Source organism: Acanthochromis polyacanthus, chromosome 11 (genome assembly GCF_021347895.1).
Source record: "Acanthochromis polyacanthus isolate Apoly-LR-REF ecotype Palm Island chromosome 11, KAUST_Apoly_ChrSc, whole genome shotgun sequence".
Lineage (NCBI taxonomy): Eukaryota > Metazoa > Chordata > Actinopteri > Pomacentridae > Acanthochromis > Acanthochromis polyacanthus.
This window is the reverse complement of record NC_067123.1, coordinates 38,491,637-38,511,908: the sequence shown is the minus strand read 5'-3', so window position 1 is coordinate 38,511,908 and position 20,272 is coordinate 38,491,637. Positions and strand designations below refer to the sequence as shown.

The 20,272-nt window shown below is 39.4% G+C and overlaps 2 protein-coding genes and 1 long non-coding RNA gene across 5 annotated transcripts in view; 1 reads left to right on the top strand and 2 right to left on the bottom strand.

Moving 5' to 3' along the window:
• The window catches only part of LOC110961995 (oxysterol-binding protein-related protein 10), a 133,088-nt gene that overhangs the window by 26,096 nt on the left and 86,720 nt on the right, over nt 1-20,272 (top strand). For 2 of the 3 annotated variants that reach the window (XM_051955778.1, XM_051955776.1), the window contains exons 3-4: nt 7,658-7,737; nt 12,197-12,265. In XM_051955778.1, coding sequence (XP_051811738.1) covers nt 7,658-7,737; nt 12,197-12,265 — 149 coding nt within the window. The remainder of the gene's footprint in view (nt 1-7,657; nt 7,738-12,196; nt 12,266-20,272) is intronic. The other variant, XM_051955777.1, reaches the window with a different exon arrangement.
• The window catches only part of rps5 (ribosomal protein S5), a 256,311-nt gene that overhangs the window by 179,579 nt on the left and 56,460 nt on the right, over nt 1-20,272 (bottom strand). The window lies entirely within an intron of this gene.
• LOC127536161 (uncharacterized) lies at nt 1,282-7,771 on the bottom strand. The gene is made up of 2 exons (XR_007945151.1): nt 7,634-7,771; nt 1,282-2,871 (listed from the first exon to the last, which is right to left on the bottom strand). It is a non-coding gene; the product is annotated as an uncharacterized LOC127536161 (long non-coding RNA).

Below are 20,272 nucleotides of genomic sequence, written 5' to 3'. Positions count from 1 at the left end.
CAGGAAATCTCCACAGGGCGTCTCTGTCATGAGTCAGAACAGATAAATGTGATAAACGAGTTCCTCACATTTATCACAGTGGTTGCAGTGAGAAATATGTTAATGCAGAGATTCTGATGACAAATGAAGCATAAGTTATTGTTAAATTCTGCAGTTTTTCCACTGAAAGGAACAACAACTGACAGTAGTTAACCCTCCCGTTGTCCTCATTTAGAGCACCAAAAAATATTGTTTCCTTGTCTGAAAAAAATTCAGAAACTCTGCAAAAAATTCCTCATATTTCTGAAAATTTGCAAAACCTTCAGGAAGAAAATTCCAATAATTCCTTAAAAGTTTCCCCTAAAAGTTTTATTTTAAAAATCCCACAAATTTGGCAAGACAATTCGTGTAAATATTTTTAAAAAATGAGTAAAAATCTTCCAAAAAAATCCTAAAAATACCTAAAGTGATTACATATATATCAGTAAAACGTCTAATATTTTCTTTAAGAACATTCACATAAAAATCAACCAAAATCCAGCGAAATTCGCTGGATTTTGGTTGATTTTTATGTGAATGTTCTTAAAGAAACATTTTTTAACATTTATTTTTTCCACCAAAAATGTTCAGAGATTTCCCCAAAAATGTTGAAAATGTGGACATCAGAAGTTCCACTGTGAAAATATAGATTTTTTTCCCACATTTTTAAACTTTAAAATGGGTCAATTTTGACCCGCAGGACAACAGGAGAGTTAAGTTTATCCAACTGTTTGAGCTGAGCAGAAGTTTAAAGTGTTCGTTTGCTGTGAGTCATGAGTCATTATGTCGGTAGAATATGTTTGAATCTGATGCTTGTGGAGCTGAATAAATGATACTCTGTAAAGTTTAACAGTGTTTTTGAAGAGAGACCAGAGTGCTGCGGTGGAATTAACTCGGTACATTTACTCAGGCGCGGTACTTACGTACGATTGTGAGGTTTATTTTGTACTTCACTTGAGTATTTCTATTTTACTACTTGACCTTTCAGAGTAAAATGTGGTTCTTTCTTCTCCACTGCATGTACTTGACTGCTGTAGTTCGTTTTAGGACGAAGTTTTTACACGTTTGATCAGATATCAAGTCACAGTAAAAGATTAGAACAGTGGTTTCTTACCTTTGTCTTTCATATCCGTATGAGTTGTAGATGGTTCCACAAAATAATCATTTAAACTTCTCTGTGTAATTGCAAAAAAATGTTGACGTTATCCAACATCTGTCCAACAATGTAAGATTTAAAAGAAAGCACAACAACCTAAAAACAGATCTGTGTATCAAAGATTCTTTATTTCTAATTTCCTCTCCTGTTTGTCATGTTTCAAACCCTCTGATTTATTTCGTGTCGCTTTATATAAACTCTATATGATTAGTTCAAAGGGGCGCAAAATGACCACAAAAAACTGAAAATGACCACAAAGAGACCTAAAATGCCCACAAAACAGTCTGAAAATGACAAAAAAGATACAAAATGAGCACAAAGACACGCAAAACAAACAAAAAAGACACAAGACGACCACAAAAACTCAAAAAATGACACACAATGACCACAGAAAAGCACAAAATGACTCCGTAAGACAGATAATTATCGTATAAAGACACAGAATGACCAGAGAGACACAGAATAACTACAAAAAATGCAAAATGACCACAAAAACACCTAAAATAATCATAAACAGAATGAAAATGGCCACAAAAATGTGGAAAATGACCACAAAAACACCTAAAATGATCACTAACAGATTGAAAACGGCCAGAAAGGGGCGCAAAATGACCACAAAAAAACTGAAAATGAACACAAAAAGACCTAAAATGCCCCACAAAACAGTCTGAAAATGACCAAAAAAGCTACAAAATGAGCACAAAGGCTTGCAAAACAACCACAAAAAGACACAATTACAAAATAATTACAAAACAATGCAAAATGACCACAGAGACAGACTGAAAATGGCCACAAAAATGTGCAAAATTACCACAAAAAGACCTAAAATGCAAACAAAATGGACTAAAATGACCAAAAAGGAAAGATGGACTAAATCAGTAGCTTCCACTTGAATAACCTTAAATGCATTTTTCTGCTTAAACTCATGCAGTTTGACTTTCATGTGTTTGAATCGAGGCTTTAGTTGTCATGATGGATACATCAAGTGCACCTTTGTGCTCAGGTGTGCTGATTGGCTGCTGCACACCTTCCCCTTTTGTTTCTGACTGATAGGATTGTTTGTGGTGAGTTTTCAGAGCATCTTGTGGATTAAAAGATGTTTGTACTTAATAATGTGACGGTTTTGGTTCCTTAAGTAGCAGAAAGTATTAAAAAAGAAATGACGTGAAACAACCGATTCGACCTCCAGCTGAAACTTTTCTGAACGTTATCAGTCAAATCCAAGACCTTGTTCTCTAATAATTAGTCAGTGAAATGGGATCAGAAGGATATCGTCTTCCGGTGTGACCTGCAGGGTGTCGACAGTCAGCGACTTCTGCTGCAGCTGTTAGTCAGCAAGTCTGTTTGTTCAGATATCAGAGCAGCCGACAGGAGGAAAGCCATGAGCGTGCAGAGGATCGAGCTGCTTCCTGCGCTGCTCAGAGCGTCCAAATGAATCGGCCGCTGTTTGCTGAATACTGAATGTTTAATTTAGCACAGAGGAGAAAATGAGGAGATCCAGATGAGACGGCAGCCCTCAGGACAGGAAGCAACAGCATCAGATATTCAGGGAGATGAGCAGCGAGTCGCTCATTTTATGATAGTAAATGAGATCGTTGACACCCAGCAGGTCGTCCTCATCACGGATGTCTGGGGCAGGGGGGTCAAACATGAGGCCCGTGGGCCAAAAGTGGTCCTCCAGAGGCTCCAATCCGGCCCTCAAAGTGTAAAAATCACAGAAGACATTAACTGCAGATTTAAAATCATTTCTAGACCATGACAAGTTGTTTGGATCATAAAGTAAAATATTAGATTGTTCTTTTGTCATTTTTGGTCTCGATTTTGCCATTTTATTGTGTTTTTGTTTGCCATTTGTCTAATTTTCTTTGTCGTTTTGTTTCTCATTTTTGTGGTTTTGTGTTTTTTTTGTCCCGCTTCTGTTGTTACTCTACTTCTTTGTTGTTTTCTGGCTTTTGTCATTTTTGCTCTTGTGTCATTTGTGTAATTTTTTTGTCTCGTTTTTGTCGTTTGTCCATTTTTTTTGTCACTTTGTAACTTTTTGTCAAATTTTTTCTCTTTTTTTTTGTCTGGTTTCATGTCATTTGTCTCATTTTTTTGTCATTTTTGGTCTCGTTTTTGTCATATTTTATTGTGTGTTTGTCTGTCATTTGTCTCATTAGGGGCTCGGGCATGGAATTTTTTTTGTCGTTTTGTTTCTCATTTTGGTGGTTTTGTGTTGTTTTTTTTTGTCCCGCTTCTGTTGTTACTCTACTTGTTTGTTGTTTTCTGGCTTTTGTCATTTTGCTCTTGTCATTTGTGTAATTGTTTTTTGTCTCCATTTTTGTCACTTTGTAACTTTTTGTCGAATTTTGTCACTTTTTTTTTTTGTCTGGTTTCATGTCATTTGTCTCATTTTTTTTGTCATTTTTGGTCTCGTTTTTGTCATTTTATTGTGTTTTTGTCTGTCATTTGTCTCATTTTTTGTCGTTTTGTTTCTCATTTTGGTGGTTTTGTGTTTTTTTTTTTTGTTGTTGTCCCGCTTCTGTTGTTACTCGTTTGTTGTTTTCTGGCTTTTGTCATTTTTGCTCTTGTGTCATTTATGTATTTTTTTGTCTCGTTTTTGTCGTTTTTGTCACTTTGTAATTTTTTTTTGTCGAATTTTGTCTTTTTTTTTGTCTGGTTTGTCATTTGTGTCATTTTTTGTTGTTTTGTGTCTCATTTTTGTAATATTTTGTCGTGTTTTTGTTGTTTTTGTCTGTCATTTGTCGCTTTGTGTCTCGTTTTTGTCATTTTGTATTTTCTTTGTCTTGCTTGTGTTTTTACTCTACTTTTTTCTTCTTTTATTTGTCACTTTTGTCATTTTTAGTCTTTGTGTCATTTGTGGTTTCTTTGTCTCGTTTTTGTCGTTAGTCCATTTTTTGTCTTTTTGTAAATTTTTTGTCTAATTTTTTATCTCTTTGTTTTGTGTCGTTTGTCTCATTTTTTGTCGTTTTGCGTCTTGTTTTTGTAATATTTTGTCTTGTTTTTATTATATTTTTGTCTGACTTTCGTCGTTTTGATCATAAAGTAAAACACTATATCGTTCAGTTCCAGGTGACTAAACTTCACTTATTTCTCTTCATAAATTTCAGGTTGTTCATGATGTTCTGTAAAAAGATAATTCCTTAAACATGAACATTTTGGGAACACATATTTTTTTGCTCTAAAACAGAGGGAAACATTGGAGTTGTCATGATTTATCGGTGATTTTTACTGGTCCAGATCACCAGAGATGAAATCGGGCTGAATGTGGAACCTGAACTAGAATGAATTTGACCTTCCTGCTTTACAGCCTGAACTATAAGCAACAAAAACACACATAAATACTTTTCTCTCCTTGTTGACCTCATCCTTCCTCAGAAAATTTACATCAGATCCCAAAAGGAAAACATTTATTTTTATCTCAGCTATTTTTGTTCTCCATCTGACTTTAACTTTAAGCGCTGACTTAAAGTTTAGTCCATTTTATTACCCAACATTAAGGTTTAATTTATCGTTCACAGGCAGGAATATTATAAATTTACTCTTCTGTTGCTAAAAATAATATTAAAATACTGTCTTCCGGAATTAGTACACTATTTATTTACCAGCTGGAATGTATTACGAATAAAAATTCCTTGAGAATATGGAAAGAACCTGACCTGAGCGTCTTAAATATTACAGCAATTCAACATTTGCACTTTTAACCTTTGACTCTGTGTTGTCGGCATCCCTTCTGAACAGTAGTTTGGCTCTAAAACATGACAGTTCATTGAATAAAACCAGCTTAGGATGAGTCTCAGATTTTAAAAGAACCCTGTTTGCATGAGTTTCTTCTTCCTCCAGCTGCTCTGGATGGATCCTGGGCAATAATTTAAAAGTTAATCTGCGCCGATGGAAGTCACAGTACGGTAATAAAACCAGAACGGTAGTACACTTAAAGGCAGACGGGTTTCTTAAATTTACTTGACCTGAGACTGAACTCGGCGAACAAAAGTTTACGTACGCTTCTAATGTTTCCAGTGTCTCTTAACTCAGAATTTTCTATGATGGAATTATTGAAACCCGTGCATCTTTGTCACAAAACAACAAAAGCAGTCATGCATTTTGGCTCTTTCATAAATTTGCTACAGGTCTTCTGGAAATTTGACATTTGCTGAGTCAAACATACACATACAACGAATATTTGGTTAAATGTGTGGACGTTTTGGTAGCTAACTTGCTGCAATTCAACTAAATTTGTTGGTTTTCTGACGCAGACTTGTTTCTTCATCACAGTTTGCGGGTTCTTAAAGCAGGAAGTGGCTTTAATTGTCCTTTTATTTTGTATAAAGCAGCAGTTCTATTGGTAGGAAACAGCTCCAGAGCATGATAATACCACCACCATGCTTCACGGATTTAAGGACTTCTTGCCTCCAAACACATTTCTGGTCATTGTTGCCGGATTGTGGCCCAGTTTTTGTTTTATCTAACCACAAACCAGAACTCCAGAAGGTCATGTGGAGCCTTTAAAGATTAGGGCGGGCCCAAATAGTGGTTTCTGGCCTCCGGATATTTGGACCCTATTAAAGACGAATGTCCGAATATTCGTTCCGCCCCGTAACGTCCGATGGGGGGCGGGGCTTGTGGCAGGGGGGCGAATATTCGGATACCAAAATTAATATCCGGATACCGCCGTAGTGAACGAATATTCGGATATTCGGGTCCACCCTATTAAAGATGCTGTTTCAGGAGCTCTTTGTGATGGAAAACACTGACACCAGTATTCCAGCAGCAAACCTGCTTTTTTGGGATCGTCGGTTGACTCTTGACAATCCTCGCCAGTCGTCTCTCAGCAGCAGATGACAGTTTGTGTTTTCTTCTTGATTATAGCAGTGACACAACTGGACCATGGACTATATACTTACAGTTGTTTGCGCAGATGTTTTTGGGATCTGTAGCTGCTTTGAAATGGCTCCCAAGCGACCTTCTTGATGTGCTTAAATCAATGATTTGCTTTTTGAGATCTATACTCGGCCCCTCAGACTACCTCATTATAGTGTTTGTGGTTTAATGAGTGGATCCTATTTAAAGGGGTCACCAGCTGTAGTCAATAGTAATCACTCACAAGAAAGTGAAGAGGTCACGCCGCTAAGAAAATTTGATTAACACAGCTTCTTACATCACCTCTGAAGGAAGTGTCTTAAATCCAAATAACATGACCTGCTCATTTTCTTTAATTTTTTGGTCATTTTCAGTCTGTTTTGTGGACATTTTAAGTTTTTTGTGGTCATTTTGTGCATTTTTGTGGTCATTTTGCAATTTTCTGTCATCATTTTGTATCTTTATATGATAGTTGTCTGTCTCACTGAGTCATGTTGTGTGTTTCTGTGGTAATTTTGTGTAATTTTGTGTCATTATGTGCATTTTTGTGGTCATGTTGTGCCTTTTTGTGGTTGTTTTGTGTGTCTTTATGGTCATCTGGTTCCCTTTTTGGTCATTTTCAGACCGCTTTGTGTTCATTTTGAGCATTTTTATCACTGTTTTCAGTCGGTTTGTGATGATTTTAGGTGTTTTTGTGGTCATTTTGCATTTTTGTAGTTATTTTGTGTGTCTCTTGTCATTTTGTATCTTTATATGATAGTTGTCTGTCTCACCGAGTCATGTTGTGCGTTTCTGTGGTAATTTTGTGTCATTTTTTGTCATTATGTGCATTTTTGTGGTCATGTTATGTCTTTTTGCGATTGTTTTGTGTGTCTTTGTGCTTATTTTGTTTCTTTCTTGGTCGTTTTCAGTCTGTTTTGTGGGCATTTTAGGTCTTTTTGTGGTCATTTTGTGCATTTTTTGTGATCATTTTGCAACTTTTTGTAGTTATTTTGTGTGTCTCTTGTCATTTTGTATCTTTATATGATAGTTGTCTGTCTCACCGAGTCATGTTGTGCGTTTCTGTGGTAATTTTGTGTCATTTTTTGTCATTATGTGCATTTTTGTGGTCATGTTATGTCTTTTTGCGATTGTTTTGTGTGTCTTTGTGCTTATTTTGTTTCCTTCTTGGCTGTTTTCAGTCTGTTTTCTTGGCATTTTAGGCCTTTTTTGGTCATTTTGCAACTTTTTGTAGTTATTTTGTGTCTCTCCCATCATTTTGTATCTTTTTTATGCTAATTATGCATCTCAAGTCATTTTGTGTTTATCTGTGGTCACTTTGTGTCGTTTTTGTTGTCATTATGTGTATTTTGTGGTCATGTTGAGTCTTTTTGTGGTTGTTTTGTGTGTTGATACCTGTCAACTATGTTACAAAAAGTCCCACAATTATATAATCTATGAGAGAACCAGATTGTCGGATGTTTTTTCTTTTTTTTTGTGACAAACATATTTCAGTCATTCTATCAGTCTTTGGAAACTCAAACGGTCATGATAGTCATGGTCTTTACCGGTGTATGTAGGCTTCTCTCGGCGGTGAAAGTGTTTAGTCTTCATACTTACATTTCGTTCTGCTTTCCTTCGCAGCCTCCGACGCCAAGGAGCAGCAGTTCTGGATCAGTCAGCTCCAAGCTTGTGCCAGACGTCACTCGGACAGCAGTGCCAAGGTAACACAACAACCACAAACACACTCCAACACGCTGACAGAGATGTAAACATGTCGCTGGTCCGGCCTCTCGGTCTGCTCCTCAGGAAGACAAGCGAGCGGAAAAGTCTTCCCCAGAGGATCCTGTCCCCTGGTGTCTGTTTATAAATGTGACAGTTTCCATTTTTACAGGTTAGATTCATGAGCAGTTTGAGCCCTCCACTCGGTGGAAACCCTCTGAAGTGCCTGAAGGAAGTCCTGCCTTCCTCCTCTCACTTCTGTTGCTCTGCTGGCTTTTAGTGACACATTCCTTCTCTGTCTTTTTCATTTTAAACGGCGTAAAGTCGCTCGAGACTCCAGTTTTCTGTGAATCCAACATTATTTCCTGACATTCTTTTCTCCTCTCGTGTTCTTGAGCTGCTAAAACTGCCTTTTTTTATAATAATATAATATAAATAAATTGTTAAACTCTGATGCTAACGTGATTCTATCCATAAAGAGTTCCTCATAAAACTTCCAGCCAGTAGATTTACGAACTGAAACATTTAGTTTTTTGTTTTGTTTTTCTTCTTTTCTTTAGTCCCATTTAGTGAATCGCTGGTTTTAAACTCACTTCCTGTCTGAGTGTTTGGGAGGAACTTTACAAACTTGGACATGGATTTTCAAAACAGAGATGCAATTCTGAATTTTTATTACTGGATATTTAAAATCTTACCAGATTTTTTTTTTGTCTTGCTTTCACTGTTCCTTAATCCTGATGCACTAAAATGCTATTTCTTCTAATTACTTAACAAGTTCTTGCAACTAATAATTATTTTTATTGTTGTTCAGTCACCTGGTTATTTTCTCAGTTGGTCGTTTGGTCCAAAAAATATTAGAAAATGGGTAAAAATGTTGATTAGTGTTCCTGAAAGTTCAAATTAATGTCCTCAGTTGTCTTGTTTAATGTCATAGAAGAGGAAATAAATGTGGAATTTGAGAACAAAAATTACTCGGGTCAAATATTTAACGATCAAAATGATAATTAAATAGTTAAAAATAATAATAATACTTGTAATTAAGGACCAGACAACTGTTGCAGCTGTACACTGTACGAAGCCTAATTATGGAGATTTGCTTGTAATATAATTAAAATACACCCATGAAGACGCTGATGTCCTAATAGCTTTTAGGTAATGGATTCACTAATTAGTTGCATTTTGGGGTTTGAACTTTCATTCTGATGAAACGAGCAGAAACGGACGACATGAAAGTAATGACTGAATCAGCTGAGTAGGAGGGCTTCAATTTCAACGCTCCACATGCATCATCATCGTCTTCTTTCATGTGTTATTCAGAGCTTTCTTTCATTTCCAGACTCTCCTCCACTTTCTCTACCCGAAGGCTTATCAGGCCGAACAAATCTGCAGCCTCAGACCTTAATAAATGTCAGCCCGATAAATGCCACGTCTCCGCAGACGGCGGCTTGGAAAACAAACTTTGAGCGTCTGACTTTCTAACGAAGCAGACGACTCGATAAAGAGGCAATTAATGAAAGGTAGGAAGCAAAAATGAGACCCAAAAACAGATGACAAGTGAGGAAAATAAGTCAAACAGGCAGCAGAAGAGGGGGGTGGAAAAAATGAAAAATTCAGGATCGACTCCCTCTGCAGAGCTCGTGTGAAACTTGTCTTGCTCGTCTAATTCGGGAGTATTTCTGGCAGCTCCATTGACATAAGACTCAGTGATTTATGGAAATGCGGTGCAGTCGCTGCTGCCGCTTTATGTCGAGCTAAACTGTCCTCTTCATATCGTCCTGACAGATTATGTCGAGTGTAGTAGAACCGCCTTCATCCACAGCTGCTCTCTTTTTAAAATACGGGTTTCATGGATTAATATTTGGGTGTTTTTTTTTCTGCGTTCGCGTGGGCTTCAGGGATTAGTGTGCGTCTGTGTGTGAGCGACTGTATCTCTGTGGGGTGTATTCCTGTTCCCCTGATCCAGTGGAGAATGAGGCTTGTTATAGAGTTCCTCGTGGAGCTCCACTGCTGGTGGTGACAACATGGAAACCAGCGGCGCATGAGCCGGAGAAATAATCCAAACTTTACTGTTGCTTCTTTATAAAACTTTTGGTTTTGAAGTTGAGGCTGTAGCTGTGTTTGTACGGTGTTTTGGAGCTTGTTTGATGACCAGCGTAATTAGGAACATCTGTACAATCTGATGCAGTGCAATGCAGCTGTTCTGCTACAAATCCTCGCTTTGTGAGGCTTATTAAGGGTTCATTGGAGAGATTTTAGCTCAACACGGACATTACTGTTTCTCTGTTCAATCTGACCTGATTTCACTCTTGTCAATTTTTTTTTTGCCACACATCTGTCTGAGCTGCTGCTCTTCACTAACAGAATGGAGACTAGAATCTTCTCTGTGTCGCTGAGAATGTGAGGCGTTTAGGGACCGTCGGTAAATTGCAGCGTCTATTAATGTGTGGATATTCATTAAGCGAGAAGTTTTGGGGACAATTTTGTTTAGATTCAGATAGGGCTGGGCGATAAATCGAATTAATTCGCATTTTTAAAACCCGACGATTTGAAAATTTGCCAAATCGTAAAATCGAGGCGAGCTTAAATATATAACAGTACAGATTCTTCTTCTGCCTTTCGTGACTTGTGCACTGGCGTTTGCTTCCGCCTCTCATCTCTTTCCACCAAAACACTCACACCCCCATCATGGCGGACAGAACAGCAGACGAAGAGTTGTTCGCGAGAAAAGGGCCTCATGTTACATCGATTATATGGAAGTGGTTCGGCTTTGACAAGACTGACACAGAGCAAACTACAGTCATGTGCAAGGTTTGCAAAAGTACTGTGAAAACGAAGAGTAGCAGCACAACTAACCTCTTTCTGCACCTCGGACAGAGGCATCCTAAAGAATGGGAAGAGTGCTGGCAGCTATGGGAGTGCGGCATGGCTAGCACTAGCCATAGCAAACAGACCGCAAAGAAACAACAAAAATCCATTAAAATCGTAATCATTCAAGATGACTAAAAAAATCAAGATTTTTTTTGGCCATATCCCCCAGCCCTAGATTCAGAAAAAAATAAATATTGCAGTGTCAGATTTTCCAATGTCCGACACATTTCAGTCACATTTAAAGTTTGATTTTCTTCTTTAAGAATGCGTGTTTTCAAACGGCTCTTAAATACACATGATGGTTTTACAGATGATGCCTGAACATGTTGATGGATTACGCTGAATTTTCTCTGCTTTCTAGGTGTTTCTACTTATGAATATGTTTAGGTTTATTTTAATTTTAAACATCTTTTTGATTGACTGAGATGTTGGCATAAAGCACAGGGTCATCAGCATATTGGTGTATGTATTTGATTATGCTCATTTTGTCATTGTCTTATATTTAATTAGCAATTCTTTTTATCCAGTAATATTAGTAAGGGTGACTCCTTACTTTGTCAGATAAAAGAATTGCTAATCAAAAGAAATAGTATTTGTTGGCTGTTGGATGAAACTCCCATGGTGTGGTGCAGCTGTCTGTTGAAGGTAAAGGGGAACTTCGTTTTTTTCAACCTGGGGTCTGTTTTCATGTCATTTCATACATGTGAGTGACGGAGAAATGAATTTTCGACATAGCTCCAGTATTTAGCCAGGCAGGCAGCTTAGCAGCTCAGCTTAGCAGCTCAGCTAGCAGCTCAGCTAGCGAAAAGTATGAGGCAACTTGCCCCCCCGTATCAAAGTCCGCCCTAACGTGCTTTTTTCCCACACTGACCGGCTCGGATAGTCTCAACGAGTGTCCCACAACATACTAGAGATGAGAAGTGAACGAAAACCTCCACATTACCTGGAGATCGCTCTTTGTTGTGGTCTGTATCGAAAGCTCAGGACGCTAGAAAGCAAAACCGGTGTTTTGGCGCGAGCTATCGCGCGATTTCGGAACGAGATTTGCTTTCTAGCGTCCTGAGATTTGGATACAGACCACAACAAAGAGCGATCACCAGGTAATGTGGAGGTCAGTGTGGGGAAAAAAAGCACGTTAGGGCGGACTTTGATGCGGGGGAGGCCAGTTGCCCCATACTTTTCGCTAGCTGAGCTGCTAGCTGAGCTGCTAAGCTGCCTGCCTGGCTAAATACTGGAGCTATGTTGAAAATTCATTTCTCCATCACTCACTTGTATGAAATGACATGAAAACAGACCCCAGGTTGAAAAAAAACGAAGTTCCCCTTTAAAGGATTTTCATGTTTCGCCCCTCTAATGTAACGTTTTTCGGTTGTTTTCCTGAAAATACCTTTGATTACAACTTGCACGAGTTTGCTGAAAAGAATCCAATTCACTGTGTGAACATAATTCTGACCAGTGAAACTCCTCCCTGTTCATTCAGAGTCTGTCTTCGGTGTTTCTCTGCGTTATTCGCATCGTTTCACGCTCAGCAGACCGTTTAGATATCTCTGATATTACCGTTTTCTCCTTCAGCTGATGTGCGTTTGCTTTCAGGTGAGGAAGCTGAAGGGCTCCGACGAACACCTGAGCGTGGAGAGAGCAGGAGGAGGCCAGGAGGCGCTGGTGAGTCAACAACCGCAAGCACAGCTTGACCTGTAAACCTCTCCACAACCCCCCTGCTGAGGTCTCTCCAGTCTGTGTGTCTTTTTAAACAATTAAATACTGCATCCTCATCATGCCGCCTCGCTGATTCAACACGTAGCTCTTAAATACTCGAAACCGCCGCACAGCTGGAGCTAAGAGGGGGACGTCCAATTACTCTACTCAGCCGTGATGAGAAAAGCAATCAGAAGATGGGAGGAAATTGGATGAGCAAAGAAAAGTGGAAGGAGGAAGCCGTCTGTCTGCTGCCCCATGGAGCTGAGCGGCCGTTTTGTTCCCGTTCGGTGACTGTCGGGTTTTTTCCAGCTGTCGTTACTGTATCCACTGCTGTGGTCTAATCCTTCCTCGAGCCGCGCTGTCTGCCGCTCAGATCGTTATCGCAGCTTCTCCGCTGATGAGGCGTCCTCGGCTACATCTCTGATAACACAGAAAAGGAGGATTTATTTATTACAAAAAAAACCCCCAAAAAACAACAGGGTCAGGGATTCATTTTTCACGCGAGTCTTTATGAGAAACTAAATGAAAGTTGACTGATTCAGGTTTTCAAGTCGATAAGAGGAGCGATAATGAGGTTTGTTTGTTGCTTTTCTTCTCAGCACCGTTGATAGTACAGTAGTAGGGTGGAGAAAATGGTAGAGATGGCTGTAAATGTTCAGTAAAAATGTAAAACTGTGTTGCAAGAGTAGTAAATCCACACATTTTTCACACTAAAACTTCATGTTGTGAAGTAGAACTTAAAGTCCAGCTGTGAATAACTGTTCTGGAGCGTAATCTTTACTAGCATGTGGAATTAGCGGCTTTTCTTCTGTTTATCCTCCCATCACACGGTGCAGATTTGAACCAAACTTCCACAAAATCAACAGAAGACAACATGATGTTTACCCTCACTAATGTTCAAAGGCTTTTAGTGACAGTCACACCTGTACACAACATAAAACTATGATAGTCATGTCTGTTTCATGTATTAATTTGAAGAATGTGTGTCACACAGATCTGGTGTTTTCATGGAGCTTCAGTGGACATTTAAGTCAAATTCATCTTGTTTGGTGCTTTAGAAAGTTCCTGTTTTCCAGAATTGAGTCGATATAAGTGGGCTTTTTAAACAACAATTCACAAAAAAGACTCTTTCATGTCAAAGTGGAAACCGATTTCCACAAAGTAATAGAAGTTCATTAAAAATATAAGATGTAAAATACGTGATTGCATAAGTTTTCCTTCCTCTCTGTTTCCTGTAACATTCTGGAATAAGAACACCGACAGTGGGAGAAACCGGTGTTCAATAAAGCAATAAGTCTGTAACGAGCGAGTAGACGTGGGATCTCTGTATAGATTCCCATCATTGACCTTGTTCACTGCAGAGCCACCAATTTATGAGAGGTCGCAGCTGGTGGTCAGTACGCCGGTTTTTCTCCTTTCCAGCCACAGCTGAGCCCCACAGGTTGATGGTTACACCGGCTGGTTTTGTGTTTTTTTGTGTCCTGGTTTTGGAGATTCACGGTTAAATCCAGCGGTGCGATACAGAATAAGAAATCTGAGCCCAAATAGGTGCCTCTTCCCTCTGCACTGCCCAGGAAAGCATCTGCAGATATTAGATTTTAGAGCAGAAGAATTGCTTTTAGAGTACTGAGCGGACCGTGCATGGAAAGATGAGAAAAATCACAATATAACTGCATTCACTGAGCTGAGCTACACCCACATAAAAATGCTCGAACAGCCATTTAGCATACTTCAAACCAGTTTTACATTCATCTGGGCCTTCTCCCCTTACATGCACAACCTCCAGTTTCCCTTTGAACCAACCAAAGCTATAAAAAGTTTAAAAACTGCACCATTTATCAGAGCCAGAAACTTTATTGAATATAAAAACTGTATTGGAATTTAAACATACCTCAAGGCACTTTAAACTGATCTATTTCTTGCCGCTGTGTCCAAAAAGGTCGACACTTAGAAGCCTGAACTCATTTTAATTCATCAAAATCCCTTTGTTCTACATGCCTCGTTTAAAAATTGCCAAAAAATAAACAGTTTGCACAAACTGGATTCTGTAAAAAACAAAAAATTCTGCATTTTCTAGCGTAACTGTGAAAACTTTAGTGATTCATCTGGACTCAACAGTCACACGGCAAAAATTCAAAAACTATTTAGGTCAGACTTGGCTGAACTGCAGGCTGTGTATTCAAGAGTAGAACCAAATTAAGAACGTAAACAGTGAAATATCCACAGTATGTATTTGTTTTTTTTACAGTATTGGTAACACCTGAGTCAATATATTTGCGGGACTTTTGAAGTCCATGGGATAAACTAATGTTTTAATGTTCATTATGATCATATCTTTACAAATTCCGTAATTATTTATTATGAAGACAATCACTTATTAATAAAAATGACTGGATATCACTAAAATGTCAACTAAATAACTGCCCCAAATTAATAACAACCACCTTCTATTTACCGTAGCTAAACGACAATAAAATGAGCTGATTCAACTATACTTTTGTGTTCTTTTTAAGTTAAGATAATCATGACAGATACTTCAGATAGACAGATACACCTCTCCAGGAAGTGTGTTAATTCCAGATCACATGACCTGCTCCACATGATGTCATTTCCTCCTGAAGAAAAGACTGGCCAGACTCCAAGGCTTTCTGACTTATTTAATATAACGTAGTCAACAGGTTTACTACAATATCTTTAGAAATAACTTTCAATTTCAGTTTTACTCAGTTTTATATATACATTTAATATTTAGAAGAATCTTTGTGTAAAAATGCCATGTGGTGTTTGGTTATAGGCGGCCATGTTGGTTTTAGGCCAAAAATGTCAACTATGATACAAAAAGTCCCGCAATTATGTATTGACTCACCTGTTGGCACGTGGACAAATGTTGTCCTTGCCGATTAAACAAGTCAAAGAAGTTGGTTTGTCTATATCATTTATGGCATTATAGCTGTACAAAAGACACGTTTGAGTCCTCTTTACTTCTACTCATAGTTGTACTGTTTCCATAGAGATACAGGACTTTATCTTGGAGTAAAAAATTAACCCACAGTAAGAAAAAAAAAAGTGACCAATGCAAATAAACACCACACACTGCTTGGAGTTTGTGGGGTTAAACTGAAGCAGCTAAATTAATCTCCGCTATTATTAGTTTAGAATTTACCCCTGCACATTTCCCACTCCGACGTGGGAAACGGGGCTTATTTTTCTGTCGTCGTCGTCGTCGTCGTGGTCGTGGTCGTGTCCACCCCTCTGCAGCTTCTCGGTGTGTTTTCAGAGCCGGCTGCAGGTGGAGGAAGTGAAGCCGCTCAGCGAGGCGGGAAGCACAGCTGCACTTTATCAAGCTGATTAGCGACCTGATAAATTAGCTGAGTGCTCGCCGTTATATTCTGAACCTGAAATGCAGCTTGTGACTGGAAGGGCGTCAAACTGTGGACTTTGTACTTTGTACAGGAGCTCTATTTATGTGATGTGCGGTAACTACTGTTGCTAAGGTAGGAAGATCTTGCTGGAAAACAGGAAATCTACTTAAAATAATTGAATTTGCACCAATTTCAGTGAAAAGTGAGCCTCACTGCGGCCTAAATGCTGCCTCAGAGGTTTCCCCCCTGTGTGTAGGCATTTAACTACTTTCAAGCCTTCCAACCAGGGTTATTACTGAAGAGCTAATTGCATGTAATTAGTGTTGTTGCCGTAGAGCAGAAAATGGCAGGTCAGCAGCTGACCGTTGCACTGTTTACCCACTCTGCCGCACACAGGGCCAAGTCCGCCCACAGCCGGGTGGCAGGAGATCACCTGGGAAGTGGCAGGAAGTGGACTTTATTTACCCTGAGTGGAGTCTCACAGGTAGAGATGAATCTGTGGCTCTAAAGTTACCAAGAGTGGGAATGCAGAGGCTCAAATTTTAATTTTAAGTATCTGCGAGAGCTGTGAGAAAAGCCCTACTAAATTCAGGATTAACCCTCTGAACCCTCTGAACCCTTCACTGTGTGCCTCCATGGAAACAGAACAACCATGACTAGAAGTAGAGAGAAATCAAAAATGTCTTGTGTGCAATTAAGCAAAGTTCTAATGCCATGAAGTCCGAGGCCGTGGTTCTCTGCTGGAAACCCGGTGGATTGCTCCCTCTGGGTTGGGAGGAGTTGCTTCTCCAAGCGAAGGAGTTCGAATATCTCAGGATCTTGTTCACGAGTGATGGGAAAATGGAGCAGGATGGACGGGAGGATTGGTGCGGCGTCAGCAGTAATGAGGGCGTTGTATCGAACTGCCGTAGTGAAGAGGAAGTCTCTCGATTTACCATCCATCTACGTTCCAGCCCTCAACTATGGTCATGAGCTCTGGGTAGAGACCGAAAGAATGAGATCGCGGATACAAGCGACTGAAATGAGCTTCCTCCTCTGTAGGGCGGCTGGAGTCAGCCTTAGAGATAGGAGGAGAAGATCAGACATCCAGAGGGAGCTCAGAGTGGAGTTGGTCACAGCAGAGTCATTAATGGAATGCAGAATTTTTATAGTTTTTACTGAATTTGAAGTGGGTTTTTTTAGGTTAAAATTGCATCTATTCCGAAGGAACAGCTTTCACTGATGAGCAGTTCAATGATTGTCTCAAAGTAGAAAATCTGACATTTCTTTTCCGTTTTAACATTTTCTAATGGAATTTTGATGATTTAATTTTTTGTTTTCTCAACCATATCATGCCTTTCCTGTTGCTGATTTTGGGGTTGAAATCATTTTAATTCAAATTATTACTAAAATCAAGTTTAATTTGTTATCCAAAGTTGTTTAAATTAGTCCACTGGACTTTAAGAAAGTTCCTTGAAGACGTTTCACCTCTCATCCAAGAGGCTTCTTGGATGAGAGGTGAAACGTCTTCAAGAAACTTTTTTAAAGTGATCGAGAGTCATTTCTCGATCAGGCCCCCGTCTTTTAATTTGAAGTAGAAGAACTTCTCCAGGGTGTTGGCGGACTTGCAGTACTCGCTGTCTAGGGGGTTGTACTCACCACAGTCGGCGATGAAAAGCTTCTTGGTCACGTAGTATCGGTTCTTCAGTCGCTCTGTCATGGTCTTCAGGTCGATGGGGAAGCGAATGATCTCATAATAATCTGGAGCTTCTGATTTCTTCACTGGTTCCATAAAGGACCAAGCGTCAGGATGAGTCTTTATCTGAGCCAGCAGGTTCTTCAGCATGTTGTAGAGAACATCAGGATCCTTCACCAAGAGGCTTCTTGGATGAGAGGTGAAACGTCTTCGAGAAACTTTCTTAAAGTGGATTGATTTAAACTACTTTGGATAACCATGACCTGGATGAATGAGAACCTACAGAGACAGTTTAATTTGTTGTAATTTTAGAGAAGAAATCTTTTTTTTCTTATTTTCTTCCTAAAACAAGGTGCACGCTTCCATATGCTTTCATGTTTTTAGCTTGATTTTTTTTATAAAATTAGTCTTTTAGGAGTCAAACTGATATATTTACTCGTCCAATACTTTCCTGCCCGTCTGTCCACCTTCCTGCCCCTCCTTTCCTTTTCCTCTTTGATTTTTCTCGGTTCTGTCTGTTCCAGTTTATTGAAATGCTCGGGGCTTTGTGCCAGTTTTCGGAGGACAAAACCTCGGCGTCTATCTGTTCACGCTCCCAAAACGCCGTCCCTTTTCTGCTTACTCACGACTCGTGGCTTAGTGTCGCACAATACACCAGTGTTCCCTCCTGTAAGCTGATTATTTTCTGTTAAAATGATTACAGAAGGAGCGCCCCGCTAGGACTCCCTCTTTTTAGCATTTGGATGCAGGAAAAAAATATTCTCACTGTCATATTAAGACGATTTCTTGTCTTGTTTTCTCTCCAAACTTGGTGTTTTTGTCTATCTATAAAGAACAAAACAAGCGTGTTGTTAAGTTCCAGCAGCTGGTTAGTCGTTGGATTGATTTCCTGGTTTACTGCAGCCTGAAGGCCGGTCGTTTGGCTCTCAGTGAGGTGCTCTGGGGTGGAAGTCGTTGTTTATTTGATCTATTTGGTGACCAGAACTCTGAGGGATAAATTTCCTTGTTCCTCGGTGCTGCTGTAAGCTAACAGGGAGTAAAGACGGAGGAGAGAGATGCTCTGACGTGGCTGCTGCCGGTTTGAACTCGGAGGTCAGCAAACCGAGGAGACGAGAGCCACAGAGGGGAAGAGAAGGAGGCTTCAAAATGAAGGATGAGACGTGACTTTAGTGGTGCAGAGACAAACAAAACGGCAAAAGGATGATTCTGCCTTTTTTTAAATAAAACTCAGTCGGTTGCTTGTGTCAGGAAAAAATGCTGTGAAGTGACGAGCGCCAGATATATTGGGTTATAGAAAAGATATAAAGAACCCGTTTAAATCCCTTCATGCATTCTTTCTTCATATCGTTCTAGTAGTTGTGATTCTCTATCACACAAATACAAGCAAGTAAATTAATATTGTGAGATGAAATAATTGCAGCTAAACACACATTAAACTAGACATGAATGCATTTTATAATCCACATATTGCCATTTTTCTTCCAGCTTCTACTTAGCGAGGATTTGCTGCAGTTTCTTGCACGACTAATTCCATTTAAAAGGATTCTTTGTGGAAGGTTAATGGGCAACTGTTGACAAAATTAAAGAGATTTGTGTTGAAATTGTGCTTTAAATTCAGATAATTTCACTGTAGTAGAGCTTCTCTCACAGTGGAGGCTGGTGGTTGTAGCACATCTGCATGCATCTGATGAATTAGAAGAAGCTAGGACACACAGATACAGATCTAAAAGCTAAGACTAGGGATGTCCTGGTGCATTTTTTAACTGATGTGTATCAGCAACACATAAATCATGAGCTTTAGCCCGGACGTCATTAGCCACCACATAAGTCTTTGTCATTGTGCCTGTTGCTAGCTAAGATGCTATATACTAGTACGTACTAAATATTAAATCACTCAAATCATATCAGGGACAAAAAAACTTAAACTTTATCGTTTAATGTTGTTGACACATTTTAAAGCTACAACTTTGTGCTTTCTAAATTTCTGAGAAGAGGGAAAATAAACTTAGCACTTCATTAGCTTACAGTCAGGGGTGAAAGTAAGCCGGAACGGTCCGGAACTGCGTACCGGCAAAAGACCCGGTGGCGGTACGCCGCTCTTCCCCCGGTATCTATGGATACGCTGCCTACTATCGACTGGAGTTCACTCAGCAGTACATGAGTGCGCATGCGTGTCTACTTCCGTAACACAGCGACTGCTATGGCCAATAGCAAATAGGTGCGCTTGATTTATTGCACTGGGACATTTTCCACAACTCGTCAATAGACGTCAATAAGCGCCGCTTGCGCCGGGACGGGGCGAGCAAATTACACCTGAAATTCCACACGTTCTTGTGATTGGCTGAGAAACTTTCAACAGGATTTACAACGGTTAGCATCGACGGACATAATGGTAATAGTTCCGGCAAGAATTTAAAACTACTTTCACCCCTGCTTACAGGTATAACATATATGCAAGCGAGACAGAAAAACGCAAAACAACCAAAACAAAACACAAAACAACAAATAAAGCAAAACACAAAATGACAAAAATAAGACAACACAAGCGAGGCAAAAAGGAAACACAAAACGACAAAAACATGAGACAAATGAGACAAAAACAAGACATTATTACAAAAATGAGACACAAAATGACAAAAGAACAATCTAGTATTTTATTTATGGGGCGGCATGGCTCAGTGGGTAGAGTGGTCGTCTTGTAACTAGAAGGTTGCCGGTTCAATCCTCGGCCCGTCGAGCTCATGTCGAGGTGTCCCTGAGCAAGACACCGAACCCCTGATTGCTCCTGGTGGGTCGTGGTTAGCGCCTTGCATGGCAGCTTCCACCATCAGTGTGTGAATGTGACGTATCATGTAAAGCGCTTTGGATAAAAGCGCTATATAAATACAACCGTTTACCATTTTAGTATTTTGTTTTATAATGAAAACAACTTGT